The sequence below is a fragment of the Canis lupus genome, chromosome 7, assembly GCF_003254725.2.
Source record: "Canis lupus dingo isolate Sandy chromosome 7, ASM325472v2, whole genome shotgun sequence".
Taxonomy (NCBI): Eukaryota; Metazoa; Chordata; class Mammalia; order Carnivora; family Canidae; genus Canis; species Canis lupus.
In genome coordinates this window covers 16,575,092-16,591,488 of record NC_064249.1, presented here as the reverse complement: position 1 = coordinate 16,591,488, position 16,397 = coordinate 16,575,092, and the positions used below count along the sequence as shown (strand labels likewise).

General features: G+C 37.3%; 1 protein-coding gene across 12 annotated transcripts in view; it reads right to left on the bottom strand.

The window, feature by feature from the left end:
- The window catches only part of SMG7 (SMG7 nonsense mediated mRNA decay factor), a 93,062-nt gene that overhangs the window by 16,159 nt on the left and 60,506 nt on the right, over window positions 1-16,397 (bottom strand). For all 12 annotated transcript variants that reach the window (XM_035719179.2, XM_035719175.2, XM_025430044.3 and 9 more), the window contains 7 exons: window positions 11,685-11,856; window positions 10,417-10,488; window positions 9,385-9,535; window positions 8,874-9,009; window positions 3,507-3,669; window positions 2,896-3,052; window positions 1,779-1,849 (listed from right to left, as the gene is read on the bottom strand). In XM_035719179.2, the coding sequence (XP_035575072.1) occupies window positions 1,779-1,849; window positions 2,896-3,052; window positions 3,507-3,669; window positions 8,874-9,009; window positions 9,385-9,535; window positions 10,417-10,488; window positions 11,685-11,856 (922 nt within the window). The remainder of the gene's footprint in view (window positions 1-1,778; window positions 1,850-2,895; window positions 3,053-3,506; window positions 3,670-8,873; window positions 9,010-9,384; window positions 9,536-10,416; window positions 10,489-11,684; window positions 11,857-16,397) is intronic.

Genomic DNA, 16,397 nt, shown 5'->3' with positions numbered 1-16,397 from the left:
CTCTGGGCCCTGGACATTGTCCCCTACTACTTATCTACTACTCAATGCTGAGGAGGATGGATATGTTGGGACTCCCCACCTCCCAAACGAAGCCTTAAAAATTCATAGCCTTGGATCCAATAATCCCATTGTTTAGATTATCTCCTTGTTACTCAAAATATTGAATAACAACACTGTCATCACCCAAGAACTTGTAAGAAATGTATAACGTTAGGCTCTATCTCAAACCTACTGAACCATAATCTGAATTTTGACAAGATCCCAGGTGATTCATTTGCAAATTAACACTGGAGAAGCACTGATCAGGGACCCCTGGGTGGATCAGCGGTTGAGCGCCTCACCTCAGCCCAGGGAGTGGTCCTGGGGTCCCGGGATCAAGTCCCACATCAGGCTCCCTGCATGGAGCCTGCTTCTCTCTGCCTGTGTCTCTGCCTCTCTCATGAATAAACAAATAAAATCTTAAAAAAAAAAAAAAAAAAGAGAGAGAGAGAAGCACTAATCTAACAGGAGTAAAATAATCAAAAAAGAGTCAACTACAGATTGGTCAGTGCATGCTGGGGATTTATCCCAAAGATACAGATGCAGTGAAACGCCGGGACACCTGCACCCCGATGTTTATAGCAGCAATGTCCACAATAGCCAAACTGTGGAAGGAGCCTCGGCGTCCACCAAAAGATGAATGGATAAAGAAGATGTGGTCTATGTATACAATGGAATATTACTCAGCCATCAGAAATGACAAATACCCACTATTTGCTTCGACATAGAGGGACCAGGAGGGTATTATACTGAGTGAAATAAGTCAATCGGAGAAGGACAAACATTATATGGTCTCATTCATTTGGGGAATATAAAAATTAGTGAAAGGGAATAAAGGGAAAGGAGAGAAAATGAGTGAAAATATCAGTGAGGGTGACAAAACATGAGAGACACCTAACTGGGAAATGAACAAGGGGCAGTGGAAGGAGAGGTGGGTGGGGGATTGGGGTGACTGAGTGATGGGCACTGAGGGGGGGCACTTGGCGGGATGAGCACTGGGGGTTATATGTTGGCAAATTGAACTCCAATAAAAAAAAATAAAAAAAAAAAAAGATTGGTAGTGCAGAATTATATATAATGGGGACATTTTTAAAGCAAATAGACAATGATTAAACACAAAATGGCATAGCCACAAAGCAGAATATTACGCAGCCAGTAAAAATTATGTTTCAAAATGTTTAAATGCAAAAGAAAATAATAGCAATATAATGTTAACTTTAAGAAGCAGCCATAAATCTATATCTGAGTATCTGATATCAATCACAGGCAGGTGTGTGTATGTATGTACACGTAAGAAAAATGTCCCAAGAAATACGCTACATGTGAATAGCACAAAGTATCTTTGTACGAGAGAACCGTGGGTGAACTCCTGTTCTTAATGTTTGAATGTCCCAGATATTCTATAATAAGCAGGTATTACTTTAACAGAAAAATGCTGTTCACATTAGTTCCCTAAAAAAAAAAAAAAAAAGAATCAGAAGGAAGGGATGAAGACAGAATTTAAAAGTACTGCATGCTTGGACTCCCATTCAAATGTAGCTAAACAGGAGAGGATGCTGCTAGAAGAACTAGCACATTACTTCTACTTCCATCCTCTTAATAGTGATGAGCATGGAGTTCAAAGTCACTGCTGTTAAGTTCAAACACTTAACAAAAGCCTTTTTTTTCCCTCTGGCCTTAAGCCTAGTATAAGTGATAGAGAACAATGTCCACAACACAAGGTTAAGGGTAGCCCTTACCATTAGTACTTGAAAGATCCTCTTCATGGGGATGGAAACTATTTAGAAGAGAAATTAGCCAGGGCCAAATGCTGTAAATTAAAGAGACATTTCAGACTTTGTTTAAAATAGAGAAACCAGAACAATAATAAGCCATGAAATGTTATCTATAGGGGAAAACTTTATGTATTTTTTTCCCTTGCTTCAGCATTTTAAAGGCTGTATGATTTCCTAAAACCTATTTTCAAAGATGTCTAGATAAAAGATACACTGGAAGGGTCAAATTTGCACAGCAGAGACCTACTACTGCAGATCATTTTCCAGGCTCCTAATTTAACAACTAGTGAAAATAATTTGCCAGTTATAAACACTGATAATTGATACTTACTGAAAACACACTGACCAGAGAAATAACATGCTATGTTTTGACAGAGATGTCATATACATTATCAGTTATGGAACCCATTGTAAGTTCATCTGTGACAGGGCATGGGGATACCATATACAAATCAGTCTCTGTTCAAAGTGATGAATACGGCTTTTTCTTTATGGTACAAAAAAGTCTACACATTGTTAAAATGTCAAGGTAAACTAAGTTTTCATTTGTCACCATAAAAATCAAAAGCTCCTAAGAAACATCAGAATTATTCTGAGTAGAGATTACAGAGAAAATGGTGAAAGCTAAAATAATTTCCAATCTTCTATGCTTAAAACAAGCAAATATAACTCAAATTGGGTGTTACTCTAAGGGAGTATCAAACAGCTTACGTATGGAAAATATGGAAAAAGTAAAAAAATCACTTCTCTGCAACTTCTAAACAGAAATCAGAGCATATTGTAATGGGTAAGAAACAAACTGGGTTTACTTCAATTTCATTTTGAAATGTAAAAAATGCCTTTTCTCCATGATAGCAGCCAGGAATGAGGAACACACAGGAAGCCAGAAATCCTTAAGATTGTGCCTCACAGGAGAAATTCAAACCAATAAATGAAAAGCACACAAAGAGGTCTTCGGTTCAATTTCCAGAGAGTAGGTGGAAAATACAGTCTCCCATTGTTCAAATGTTGTGTTTTAGAAGGTGGTTTCTACATATCTATGAATATCGAACAAACAAACATGAAATTCTAAAACACTTACTACTGTCTTTCATCTACCACTGCCTCCTGAAAGACCCTGGGTCTGAGTCTCAGCCAGTCCATGGAGACCTTGACTGCAGGAAGAGGATAGGCATTGTAGGACTCCTCCTGAGACTTGTTCTGGAGAGGACACTTGCACAGGATGCCAAGAAAAGACACTTAAAGAAAAAATGTATTCACAAAGCATAAGATATTTGAAACTTCATACCAGTCCAAATTAAACTATCATTATGAGGCTTCTGCTATATCCTAGTTAACACAAATATCTCACAGCTTTTTTCTAAAAAGGCATTTTTTCCCATGTTAAAAATGTTAGAGGTGCCTGGCTGGCTTAGTCAGTATGGCACGAGTCTCACAGTTGTGAGTTTGAGCTCCATGCTGAGTTTAGAGATTACTTAAAAATAAAATCTTTAAAAAAATGTTACTGATACAGTTCATGAGGGAGATGTCAGTAGATAAAAGGATCAAATTTAGGGTTTAGGCCTCTTGATCCAGTATTAGGAAATATAGGACACATTTTCATATGTCACTACTATCGTTACAATGATGAAAACACCTAAGATTATGCTTATACCAAAGATAGCATAGTAAATTAAATGATTTAATACTTACTAAAGAGGGCCAGTAACTGTGTCCAACACAGCTGCTCATCTTGGCTATAACTATGCTGCTCCGTTTCATTGCTAAAGTCACGAAGGTGATGAAGTTGAAACAGGTTAATGACAGTGACGTGAACTAACTGCTGAGAGTTGAAAGCTTTTTGGAATAGCAGCCTCTGTAAAAGAAGACAGAGATACTGCATATATTATCAAGAACGGGAACCACCTTAGACACAAGAATTAAACTGGTGGTCTGCATTTAGAGCAACATGACTAACAGAGATAGATGAGTAAACGTCTCCACTCTTTTTTTTTTTTTTTTTAAACATCTCCACTCTTAATCCAAGACTTCAAATGAGTCTGATGTGGTTTGAGGTTTCTCATGTCGACTCTTCGCCTTGAAAGCAATTAGCCCAGTCACCACAGAGCTCTTTTTCACAAGACTATTTTCCCCGAGATACTGTGTATTTTTTAATATGAGAAAAGAGTTTTGGGCATCAGTCAATAAATGTATACATCTTAATCCATTAGAAGCAATTTTGTAAGAGATGCATACATAATAAAATATTAAATTGAAACCAATGACAAGGGACACCTGTGTGGCTCAGTGGTTGAGCATCTGCGTTCGGCTCAGGGTGTGATCCTGGGATCCGGGATCAAGTCTCACATCAGCCTCCCCGCAAGGAGCCTGCTTCTCCCTCTGCCTATGTCTCTGCCTCCCTCTCTCTGTCTCTCTCATGAATAAATAAATAAATCTTTTTTTAAAAAATGACAAAGGAGATATACACATTAAAAGGAAAATTTCAAACTAAAAGACTAAAAAATGTTTTTGAACTATTGGCCATACATAAGTTATACATAAAGTATGACTGCCAGGAACGCCTGGGTGCCTATGCCTCAGTGGTTAAGCATCTTCTTCAGCTGAGGATGTGATCCCAGGTCCTGGGATTGAGTCCTGTATCGGGTTTCTTGTGGGGATCCTGCTTCTTCCTCTGCCTGTGTCTCTGCCTCTCTCTCTGTGTGTCTCATGAATAAATAAATAAAATCTTGAAAAGAAAAAAAAAGTTAAAAAAAAAAAAAAGTATGACTCCCAAAATTTGTCATTAAATTTACTCTTTCAAAGGCTTGACACATTTTAAGAAATTTATTTATATATGAGGTATATAATAAGAACTTACTTCAACCTAATAACCCTTCTATCTTAATATCTGTAGCTATTTTAGCTTATTCTCATATAAAATATTTTTCAAACATAAGTTTCTAACAAAGCTGATAGCTACTAGAGCTGATATCCTGGCTTCACCCTACCCTTTAGCCATAGCCAACCTCCTTCCCTCTCAGGAAAGGGATTCACTGTCACTAGCCTTACAGTGAGAAACAGATAACCTTACTTAACAGTCTACCAGCAGTGACGAGAGATCCTACCATGTCAGAAATTTAGAGCGGTCTTTGTTCAACTCCAGAGACTGTCTTTTTCTATTTATATAAAGAATCTGAACTATCCAGAGTAAGTTTTATGATTTCATTAGCAAGGTCTTTTATATTACCATGGCAGAAAAGTACAATTCAATTCCACTTTAGCTACTCTCTCTCTCTCTCTCAGCCTCCTTGCCATCTGCCATTCCAGTCTATACATTTAGAATGCTTATTCCTTTTCCAAAGGCATCAACCATTTTTTTTTTCACACTGTTCTGAAATCGTATCTCTTCTTCTGATTTCTTCCATAAAAGTTTGCCTTCAATCTCTACATCGAACCTTTTAGATAAACTGACCATTTACACAAATATATAATGTTGGCATAAAATGAGAATATTAACTTGTATTTTTTAAAAAAACATTTTTTCTTATGTGTAAAATTTAACAATGTTATCTATTAATCCACTGGCATTCTATTTTAGATGGCAATACCCAAAAGGAGACAATCACAGCCCTTTAAAGGATTTTCTAGTATTTTTTTTTTAAGATTTTATTTATTTATTAGAGACAGAGAGAGAGAGAGGCAGAGACACAGGCAGAGGGAGAAGCAGGCTCCATGCAGGGAGCCTGATGTGGGACTTGATCCCAGGTCTCCAGGATTACGCCCTGGGCTGAAGGCGGCGCTAAACCGCTAAGCCACCGGAGCTGCCCGATTTTCTAGTATTTGCACAGAAGCATTAATGCACATGAGTGCAGCCTAAATGCTAGCAAATGATAATGTAAAATTTCATGACTTTTGTCTTGCTCTCCCTTCTACTCCAAGAGCCTAGAAAAGTGTATGGTACACAGCAGGCACTCACTCAATAGGTAATTCAGTGAACCCACACTTTTAAAAGTAAATGTGTAAATATTTGGTTGTAATTTTATAAAATTTAGATTGCACTGTATAAGTAGAGGGTCTCATCAGGAACAAAATCAGATCAAAACTGACATACTGTTACTCAAAGATGCCTTCAACAGCAGTTGAGGAACATACTGAGCTAAATACCATTAAAAAAATAGCACATAGTGAACATATATAAAAAGCCTTGCTGGGTAGCCCCGGTGGCGCAGCGGTTTAGCGCTGCCTGTGGCCCAGGGTGTGATCCTGGAGACCCAGGATCGAGTTCCACATCGGGCTCTGGGCTCCCTGCGTGGAGCCTGCTTCTCCCCTCTGCCTGTGTCTCTGCCCACTCACCCCCTCTCTCTGTGTCGCTCATGAATAAATAAAATCTTAAAAAAAAAAAAAAAAAAAAAGCCTTGTGTCTTACTTCCTAAACCCCAGGCCTTAAATCTTTCAATGAACCTCAACTTAGGAGCTAAAGACTAATAGTTAGAGAGATACACTGAAGTTTACATGTAAATGATACTAATGATCTACATATGTTTTAGAAACACTTTTGAAAACTCTGCTAAAATTTTACCCAACAATGTTCTTCTGATACTTCAGTAATGAATAGAGTTTAAAACAGATCTGCCTCATACTATGTTTAACTTTAGAATATCAGAATGATTAGAATGATTACTTCAAAGTGTATTTTACAACTACCTACATAACCCCCACTCTGTAACTTTACATACAGAAATATATATTTGAGGGGCGCCTGGGTGGCTCAGTCAGTTAAGCATCAGTCACACTCTTGGTTTTGGCTCAGATCAGGTGGCCCAAGGTCCTAAGATTAGGTCCCAAACTGGGCTCTGACCTCAGCCATTCAGGGCGGAGTCCATTTGTCCCTGCACCCCCACCACCTACAGCTCACTTGTATACACGTTCTCTCTCTCTAATAAATAAAATCTTAAAAAAATACGTGTGTGTGTGTGTGTGTGTGTGTGTGTATTTGAAGAGAATATCAGTGTTTGAGGTTGAATCAAATGCAAAATGACTAGATTCTAGACCATAATAACTTACATAGAGAAGATTTCATTAAGGTAGGTTCCTCCTCTCTCTCCACTTAGGGAATATATCTTTCATAGACAGAGTCAGGACAATCTCAAGAGGTCATCTGGTCCAATCCCCTCCTATTTTATAGAACTGTATCTAAACCATCCAAGAAAGATGGCTGTCAACCTGACTTTTAAGATCTCAAAGGAGAGAATCCCTAGCAACCCCCTATGGATCTCTAGATTTAAGATATAATTTCAGTTCTGACCTCAGAAAAGATGGAAGATAAGTTATTTAAAAATAATCTTTCATATATCTGAACACTTCAAATGAAACTATTTTAGATTTGTTTGTTCTGTCCAGGCAGAATAGCTTAGGACATAAAAATTAGTTGCTCCTTTCATGTACTCTCTATAAATCATGGGCTAAACGTTTAAATAGGCCACCCAAAGAAGCAGAAAACAGCAGGTGACTATAGAAGTTATTTTAAAACAAACTATTTCTATTATCATTATTTAGTACAAAATCTTATACATAAAAAGTGTCAACTGCAAAATTATCTGTAAAAACTACTTCACATTGACTATATTTGGCTAATTTATGTCTCTTAAGTATTTAAGTTCTACAATCTCTGGAATGTGTTACTTTTATAATACTTATAAAACTATAAAGCAGTTATAGACAATTCCCCCAAGTGTTTGGTATAACCAGAAGTAACTAAGAAATAGAAAATCTAAAAAAAAAAAAAAAAAAAAAGAAATAGAAAATCTTTTTTAATTAAAGATTTTATTTATTTATTCATGAGAGAGGCAGAGACATAGGCAGAAGGAGAAGCAGGCTCCATGCAGGGAGCCTGATGTGGGACTCAATCCTGGGACCCCAGGATCATGCCCTGGGCCGAAGGCAAACACTCAACCGCTGAGCCACCCAGGCATCCCTAGAAAATGTTCTTTAGACTGTCTTGTTTGCTGTTGATCTGAGTGACCAAAACAGTGACTGACACAACAGGCAGTCAAATATTTGTTGAATAAATGATTTAAAAATAAAGTTAATATTTAGTCTTGACTCCTCCTATATTTTATATATTATACTACATCTAAACTGCTAATTTGACATACTAATAAAAGATCATTTTCTTTCCTTTTCTTTTCTTTCTTCTTTTCTTTTCTTTTCTTTTTTCTTTTCTTTTCTTTCTTCTTCCTTCCCTCCCTCCCTCCCTCCTTCCCTTCCTTCCTTCCTTTCTTTCTTCTCTCTCTCTTCTTCCCTCTCTCCCTCCCTCCCTCTCTCTTTCTCTTTTTCTTTCTTTCTTGACTTATCCATTTATTCATGAGAAACACACAGAGAGAGAGGCAGAGACACAGGCAGAGGGAGAAGCAGGCTCCACACACAGGGAGCCTGACGTGGGACTCGATCCCGGGACTCCAGGATCACGCCCTGGGCCGAAGGCAGGCGCTAAACTGCTGAGCCACCCAGGGATCCCCAAAGATCATTTTCATATGAACAAAGATTACTTAATTTTATCTCCGTATACAAATTAGTAAAATAATAGTCCTGTTGAAAGAAATTCTCATTCCTTTCCTTTAAACCACCACAAATCCTGATGGATCAAAGCACAATGAGAATAAAGAGTTAAGTTTACAGAATGGAAATACTATGGAATACTATGAGGTACAGAATCCTACCTAAGAATATAAAAAGTATCAAAAGTAGTTACTTTCAAAACTGAAAAGAAAGGTGCTTGATCTGAGAAGGAAGGAAGGGAGGAGTTGTTTTTTCCCACTTTGGTACTTTCTGCCAAATGGCAGCTGCTTAGTGAAAACACTGCTGCTATGTTTCTTTATAGATGATATCTCTGTTTAAATTGAGGGGATGCTCTATGTGAGAATTCCATATGTTTCAAATTTAATTTTTACCAACAGTTCATAGTTAAGTAATGACATAAAAACTAGGAGTCAGCTTCCCCCAAATCTTATGCTTCCTGATTTAGAAAAGACAAAAACAAAAAAAAAACAAAAAAAAAAAAATCTGTTTTTAAAATCTAACCTTAAACTGTTCTTCCAATTTCTCTCGAAGAGGGCTCAGCTTTTCCAAGCTCTTACTCAGGTACACATGACCGTGGAATTTAATAAAGGCCTTGATGAAGTCAGAAACACCCCATTTGGTTTTCACCTCATCCCGGCTGAAATGAAAGAAAAACTTCCATGAATCTTAAGCACCAAAATGGCTAACACCTCTTAAAAGAGGTTTCAGTCTGCAAAAACACATTATTTGAGCACCTGATACACAAGGAGAGGATTCTGCATCTAACTTTTCATCTGCAACATACTCAGAGGAGTCATCAATATTCGGCAGCCTGTACTCCTCTACTGGGAACAAATCAGATGTAGATGGCTTCAAATTCAGCAATGACTACACGCAAAACTTTAAAAATATATCTGTGTTTTTAGAAATTAGGCAAATAGAAGTATAGGTAACTACTAGTTCTCGTATACCCAAATTTTATGGGTGAAGGTTACCAGGTTATACCAACTCCTCTTGAAAAAATTAACCCTACCTTTCCAGTGCTTTAGAAAGTGCTTTTTGTAGATTCGTGGAGGCAGCTGGGAAAGGGAACTTCACAGCGATGCTTCTGCAGTAGTAGAAAATTGTGGTCAGATGGTCTCCTTTGGAAGAAGCTAAGATAGCCAACTGATTGTAAGGCTGACCTAGAGGATAAAATGAAGATTCTAAAGTAACCCAAGATGCAGTCTTGCTATTACAATACAGATGATCAGTTTTTAAATCTATAAATTAATAACGGGGAGTATTTTATAAAGTAAATCTCATGACTACCTCTCTACAAATGAGGATAATTTAAAACAGCACACTCCCTCAACAGAACATACTATGTTTAGTTAAAAAGCACATAATTAGGTAAGAGTACACTATTAAGGTTAAGACTTTAGAAAGGGCTAGACAGCAAATCTTGGCTTTATGGGCCTAAGAGTCTCTATTACAACTTCCAACTCTGCCACTGTAGTGGGAAAGCAGCCATAGACAATATGAAACAGTGTACACAGTGCCACCTCTGCTTCAAAGGGGCTCCTTTTAGAATCTAAAAGAATTTCAACGTGGCTTAACAAGAATGACTTGTATCACTGCTAATTCTGATTCTGAGGTCATCAAAAGACAAAAGCCCTGTTTTTTTAGGTAATAAAACATAATTCTCCGAGTAAGGAAATGGTTGTATTACGAGATAATTATTCTATAAGTAATTAAGGAAGCCAGAGTTGTTGGAACAATTTAGGGGATAATCTATTTAAATTGGTTTACTGACAATAATAATCTTATTTTAAAACTTCATTTCTAGTTATATAGAATATACAATTAAAATAAAAACTTCATTTCTAGTTATATAGAATATACAATTAAAAGAAAAAATATGACCAAAACTCCAACAAACCAATCAATACCAAATCCCCAAAACTCAATACCAGAACCCTGAAATCTTTTGTTTTCATAAAACTTGGAAGATGAGCCGTAAGTTATTTTCTGTATCGTTATAAAGTATCACAGTCAACCATAAAATGACATGAGGCCCACTCACCATTAGAGGGGACAAGCTGAGCTGCATGCCTATAGTAGGACTCTGCCTGGCTGGTCTGGTTTCTGTATCGAGCTGAGAGAAGAAAAAAGAAAATTTAGTTTAAAAACAAGCACACAAATGAATAAAAAAACTAGTAGGGTAATATTTCCAAAGCAACTACAGTTTTCAATTCTAAAGATAATAAACACATTAAAATTAATTTAAAATAATTAAAGACAAAATACTTTAAAGCAAATTAACTATAGGATTATGTGTGAAATGTCCATCTGGCCTTCCCTATTTGGGACATTCAGCATGTAACCAATCTTAAAGCTTACCTAGCCCCCATTTTCAGGTCCTCCAGTGTCATGCATCACCAGCTCCCACTATGGACTATGCTGGTGACCTGGAGCCGGCCCACAAGAAGGGGTGAGTTATATGGCACTTAAAAACAAAACAAAACAAAAAACACTATACAATATGATCTGAAAATTATGTATTTCTGCAATATCTTATAAAGTGATTTTGGAAAATGCCTCATACCTACTGCAATATTAAGTATGTGTGTGCACAGAATACAATGAAAGCAAAAACAACCTAAATCCACTATGCACTGAATCTCCGTGCAAAACTTGGTGCTTACTCTAATGTGACCCCTCATGGAGTCAATGATTTATGACATCAAAAAATCATCCTCCAACTTAAAGCAGTAATGTTCTCCATTCCTTGTTATTTGAGGACAGTTGAAACATAATCCTATAGTTAATTTGTTTTACAACCTTTTTAGGTCAACCTTAAAGGGATGAACAAGAATAAGTTACATAACACCCTCAGATAAAATACATAAAATAGAAATATAAATTTAACTGTACAATGGAAACAATTAAAAAAGAGGCTTTAATAGACTGGTAGGAAGGAAAGAAGATAATCTAGCCTCAGAAAGAGTAATTTATAAACCTTGCAACCCCAAGAGTACAGACTCTTAATTTTGAAGACATTATGGCACCACTTTGAAAAAATTTAGTATTATTACATTTTTGGCATTCATTTGCTTACATCTGCATGAGTCTGAATAAAATATAAATCTTAATATGACAGTTGATACCTTCAAGATCCTTTCCCAACCCCTAAATATTGAGAAAATTTAAGTTCTTTAATATCCATTTTATAGTTTCCTCTTATGACCATCTAAATTGTTTGTGCATGCTCAGTTTGAAGAAAAAGTTTCTTTTTGACTACTCCAAAAAAAGGATGAATGTATTAGCAATTCCTTCACACCAAAGGCTCACCAATGTCTCCAAGGTGGACGAGGCAGTGCTGGCAGATATAAGAACAGGAACTAGACTGTGGCTTCACTATGGCGCTGGTATGCGTCTGTTTATTGCTGATAATTCCCAATTGGGAAGACTTCACACGGCATGGTAAATCTACATTAAACACTGTACACAGTTCTTGTAATAACTAAAAGGGAAATACGAACAAGATTTAGTGGTAAGTCGGCAGTGTTTTAACAGTTAAGTTTATATACTTTAACATGTGTACCTAATATCATATACATGAAACTTGAGCAAAGAATCTAAGAAAATAGGATAGGATAACTAGTAACATTATATATAGTATCTTTTAAATTCTCACTTATTAGAGCGATCTACGATGTGTGTCTAAAAGAACAGGTGGGGGCGCCTGGGTAGCCCAGTCAGTTCAGTATTTGACTCTTTATTTTGGCTCAGGTCAAGATCTCAGGGTCTTGGAATCAAGCTCACTGAGTTGGGAGTCTGCTTCTCTCCCTCTGCCCCTCCCCCTCCGTGCACATGCAAAAAACTCTCTTTCTCTAATAAATAAAATCTTTAAGCGAATAAATAAATAGAAAGAACAACAGGGGGCCCTTGGTGGCTCAGTCAGTTAAATATCTGGCTTTTGATTTTGATTCAGGTAGTCATCTCAATGGTTGTTGAGACTGGCCCAGTGGTGGGCTCTACACTCAGTAGGGAGTCTACTTGGGATTCTTTTTGTCTCTCTCTCTCATTCACTCTGCTCCCCCCTCTTCTAAAATAATAAGTAAATAAATCTATAAATGAATGAATGAATGAATCAATCAATCAGAAACATTATTTTAAAAGACTTTACCTGAATAGGGTATTCAGTCACATTTAGCTAGCAACTTTAAGAAATTATCTCTTACACTGTTGGTGGGAATGTGAACTGGTGCAGCCACTCTGGAAAACTGTGTGGAGGTTCCTCAAAGAGTTAAAAATAGACCTGCCCTACGACCCAGCAATTGCACTACTGGGGATTTACCCCAAAGATACAGATGCAGTGAAACGCCGGGACACCTGCACCCCGATGTTTACAGCAGCAATGGCCATGATAGCCAAACTGTGGAAGGAGCCTCGGTGTCCAACGAAAGATGAATGGATAAAGAAGATGTGGTTTATGTATACAATGGAATATTACTCAGCTATTAGAAATGACAAATACCCACCATTTGCTTCAACGTGGATGGAACTGGAGGGTATTATGCTGAGTGAAGTAAGTCAGTCGGAGAAGGACAAACATTATATGTTCTCATTCATTTGGGGAATATAAATAATAGTGAAAGGGAATATAAGGGAAGGGAGAAGAAATGTGTGGGAAATATCAGAAAGGGAGACAGAACGTAAAGACTGCTAACTCTGGGAAACGAACTAGGGGTGGTAGAAGGGGAGGAGGGCGGGGGGTGGGAGTGAATGGGTGACGGGCACTGGGGGTTATTCTGTATGTTAGTAAATTGAACACCAATAAAAAATTAAAAAAAAAAGAAATTATCTATTGACTATTCCTCTTAGAAACACTCAAAAACTGGGGCTCCTTAGTGGTGTAGTTAAGTGACCAACTCTTGGTTTTTGGTCAGGTCATGACCTCAGGGGATCAAGCCCCGCCTCAGGCTCTGCACTCAGTGAAGTAAGTGTCTGGTTGAGATTCTCTCTCCCTCTTCCTACTCCCACTTATGCGCCTACCCCCTCTCAAATACATAAATAAATCTTTGAAAAAAGAAACACAATAATCACTAAGGATTGGTGGTTACAAATATGACTTAAATGCAAGACAACATATTTGTGAGACTTTAGTAGGAGTTCCTTGAGATACATTTTTTAAGTAGGTTCCATGCCCAGTGTGGAGCTCTCAATGTAGAGCTTGAACTCACAACCCCAGATATAAAGACCTGAGCTGAGATCAAGTTGGAGGCTTCACTGACTGAGCCACCCAGGTGCCCCCATGAGATTTATTTTCTTAAGCCCCAGATTAGTTTGTATCTTTGCATACATAATAGATCTGATGGTATTATAGATCTGGAAGAGACTTTTGACATTATGTAGACCACACATTTTTTCCTCCTTTCTTCTATAGTCTCACTATTAGAGGTACCTCCTCCTGGTCAGAACTAACTCCTCTGCCTATGCATATCTATTTCATTCTTATCTGCCTCCTGCCTATCACTGCCTCACTCTTCTATCTACTTTTAACTTCTCAGGTTTCTTTGCTGTGACCTAAAAATAGTGTCACCCACAGAAAATATTAATAATAATAAAACCTCAAAACTGAAACACTCTCCCACTTGACCTTAGATTCCTCCTGCAGCAACCCTCTGTCTCTTCTTCTTCTTAATCAAACTCTTTCAAAGGGATCCACATGTGTGCTATTTATCTGCTTTCTCAACTCCCATTTATTCCTTAATCCATTATGATCTACTTTCCACACAAACCCCTCTTCCCATCTGACTACCTACCAACACTTTACTGAAACTGCTGTCCATGTGACAATGATAACCAGGTATCAAATAAACAAATACAATGGGCACTTTTTGGTGTCATCATCTTATTGGACACCTCTTTGCTGCATTTTAAACAATTACCTTTATGGCTGATCACTGAGCTTTGCTAGTTATTTTGGTTTGTTTGTTTTGTCTTACCAATCATTCCTTTATAGTCCCCTTTATTCAAAGGCTTTCTCCCCCCAACTTGCTCCCCAAAGGTTTCATTCTTGGCCCCCACAGTTCTTCTCATTCTACTCTCATTCATTCAAATATTTACTTACAAATATATTCATTCAAATATTTGGGTACTGTATCACACACCATGGTAAGCAACAGAGATGAGTAAGAAAATTTACCTTCTTAAATACCTCACAGCCAAATGAGCAAGACAGGTATATAAAGTGGGGTTGGAGAAAAGAAGGAAAAGGGAGTGGCAAGGGATATCAAACATAATAGCTAGCAGAATTATCTAAACGTATAGTCAACGTTATTCCCTAAGGTATTTGATACACCTGTCTCACTTATCCTTGTGATAAACTAGTAGCAATATAGTATATGTAGTTATAAAGCTCCATTTTTTTCAGATGACACTATGAAAGCAACAGAAATATCAAGGGATCTGACTTACAGAATTAGAAATACTTTGGCTCTATCACCACTCTTTCTAACATGTGCAGAATTCACAACATAAAATAAGACATCCTAAGGACCCTGCTCAGGATTTGAAATGTCCCACCTTTTTCCTAAAAACCATTTTTTTTTAAAGATTTTGTTTATTTATTCATGAGTTCATGAGAGACAAAGAGAGAGAGGCAGAGATACAGGCAGAGGGAGAAGCAGGCTCCTTGTGGGAGCCCGATGCAGGACTTGATCCCAAGACCCCAGGATCACGCCCTGAGCCAAAGGCAGACGCTCAACCACTGAGTCACACAGGCATCCCTAAAAACCACTTCAATAACCAAATACAAGTTCCGTGTACCTTTTCTAAGCATAGGAAGTATATATCACAGTTTTACTTATACCTACACATTTGTTATGGGCAAGAAATTTGTTGACATAAAATTAGGTAAACAAGTTAAAGCCCACAATAGTTAGAGTCAGGAAATATAAAAGGCAAGGAGTATAGGAAAGGAACAAAAAAAGATGGGGAAAACCAAAACCAAAACCAAAACCCTACACCAAAACCAGATGATTGCTGAAGATGGCAGAAGAAACATAATGGTGCAGAATGGAATTTGGTAGGTACTGAAAGAACAAACTAGAAAACTAGGCAAGGCTGAACTTTTATCAAAAATAGAAAAGAATATTCACAGAAAGTAAAACAAACATGGCTGGAGCACCATATGGAATGTCTTGTAATAAAATTTTTGCCTGAACCCAGGAGCTGTAGATGGAGATACCAGAAAAGTTCCTGCTGACTCAAAGATTCTGGGTGAGAGAGCTCCAGTGGGTTTAGAGGCAGAAACAAGGTGGCACTAAAGAAGAGAAACAGATGTTCCATAAATTGAGCAGAATTATATTTGGCAATTATTCTGTGAAAACTCGGTATTAAACTATTCCACTGCCCCTTAGCTCTTTACCTTAAGCTAAGAATGGAGAACTATGAAGATACAGAATATCCTACAGAAACTTAATACTTTCTTTTAGGCTCTCACTTTCTTAAAGTAATAATTATTTGTTCGGTTCTTTGATGTTTTCAAAAAACCTATAGCAGAATGTTACATCTTTCTTTGGGAGTTTTGTTCCAGCTTGAGATGCCATGAAGTGGCTCACAAAATGATAGCTTAGAAGTTCACAGAAAATATAACTGAGGATGACAATGTAACCAGTCTCTTCTCAATCCAAGTCAATTAGCCTTCTAGCCCCACTATTTACCAAAGTCACACTGCATCAAATCTAAGATACCATAACTTATAAGATGAACTATTATTTATCACAACATTAAAAGAAAAAAAAACTGCCAATTAAATGGTGACTTACAATCTTTTGTGATTTATCTGTGTTTTAGAGATGTTAAAATATAAAATATGGTTTAGAAATGAATATAGTATTTGTTAATGTCACCACTGACTTCCTTGTTGTCAAATCTAATTGGTCACTGTTTAATCATTTTATCTGACTTCTCAGCAGTATTCAACAGAGCTGATCACTGCTCATCAGCGAAATGTTTTTCTCTTGGCTTCTCAAGTCATCAGTATCTAATTTTCTA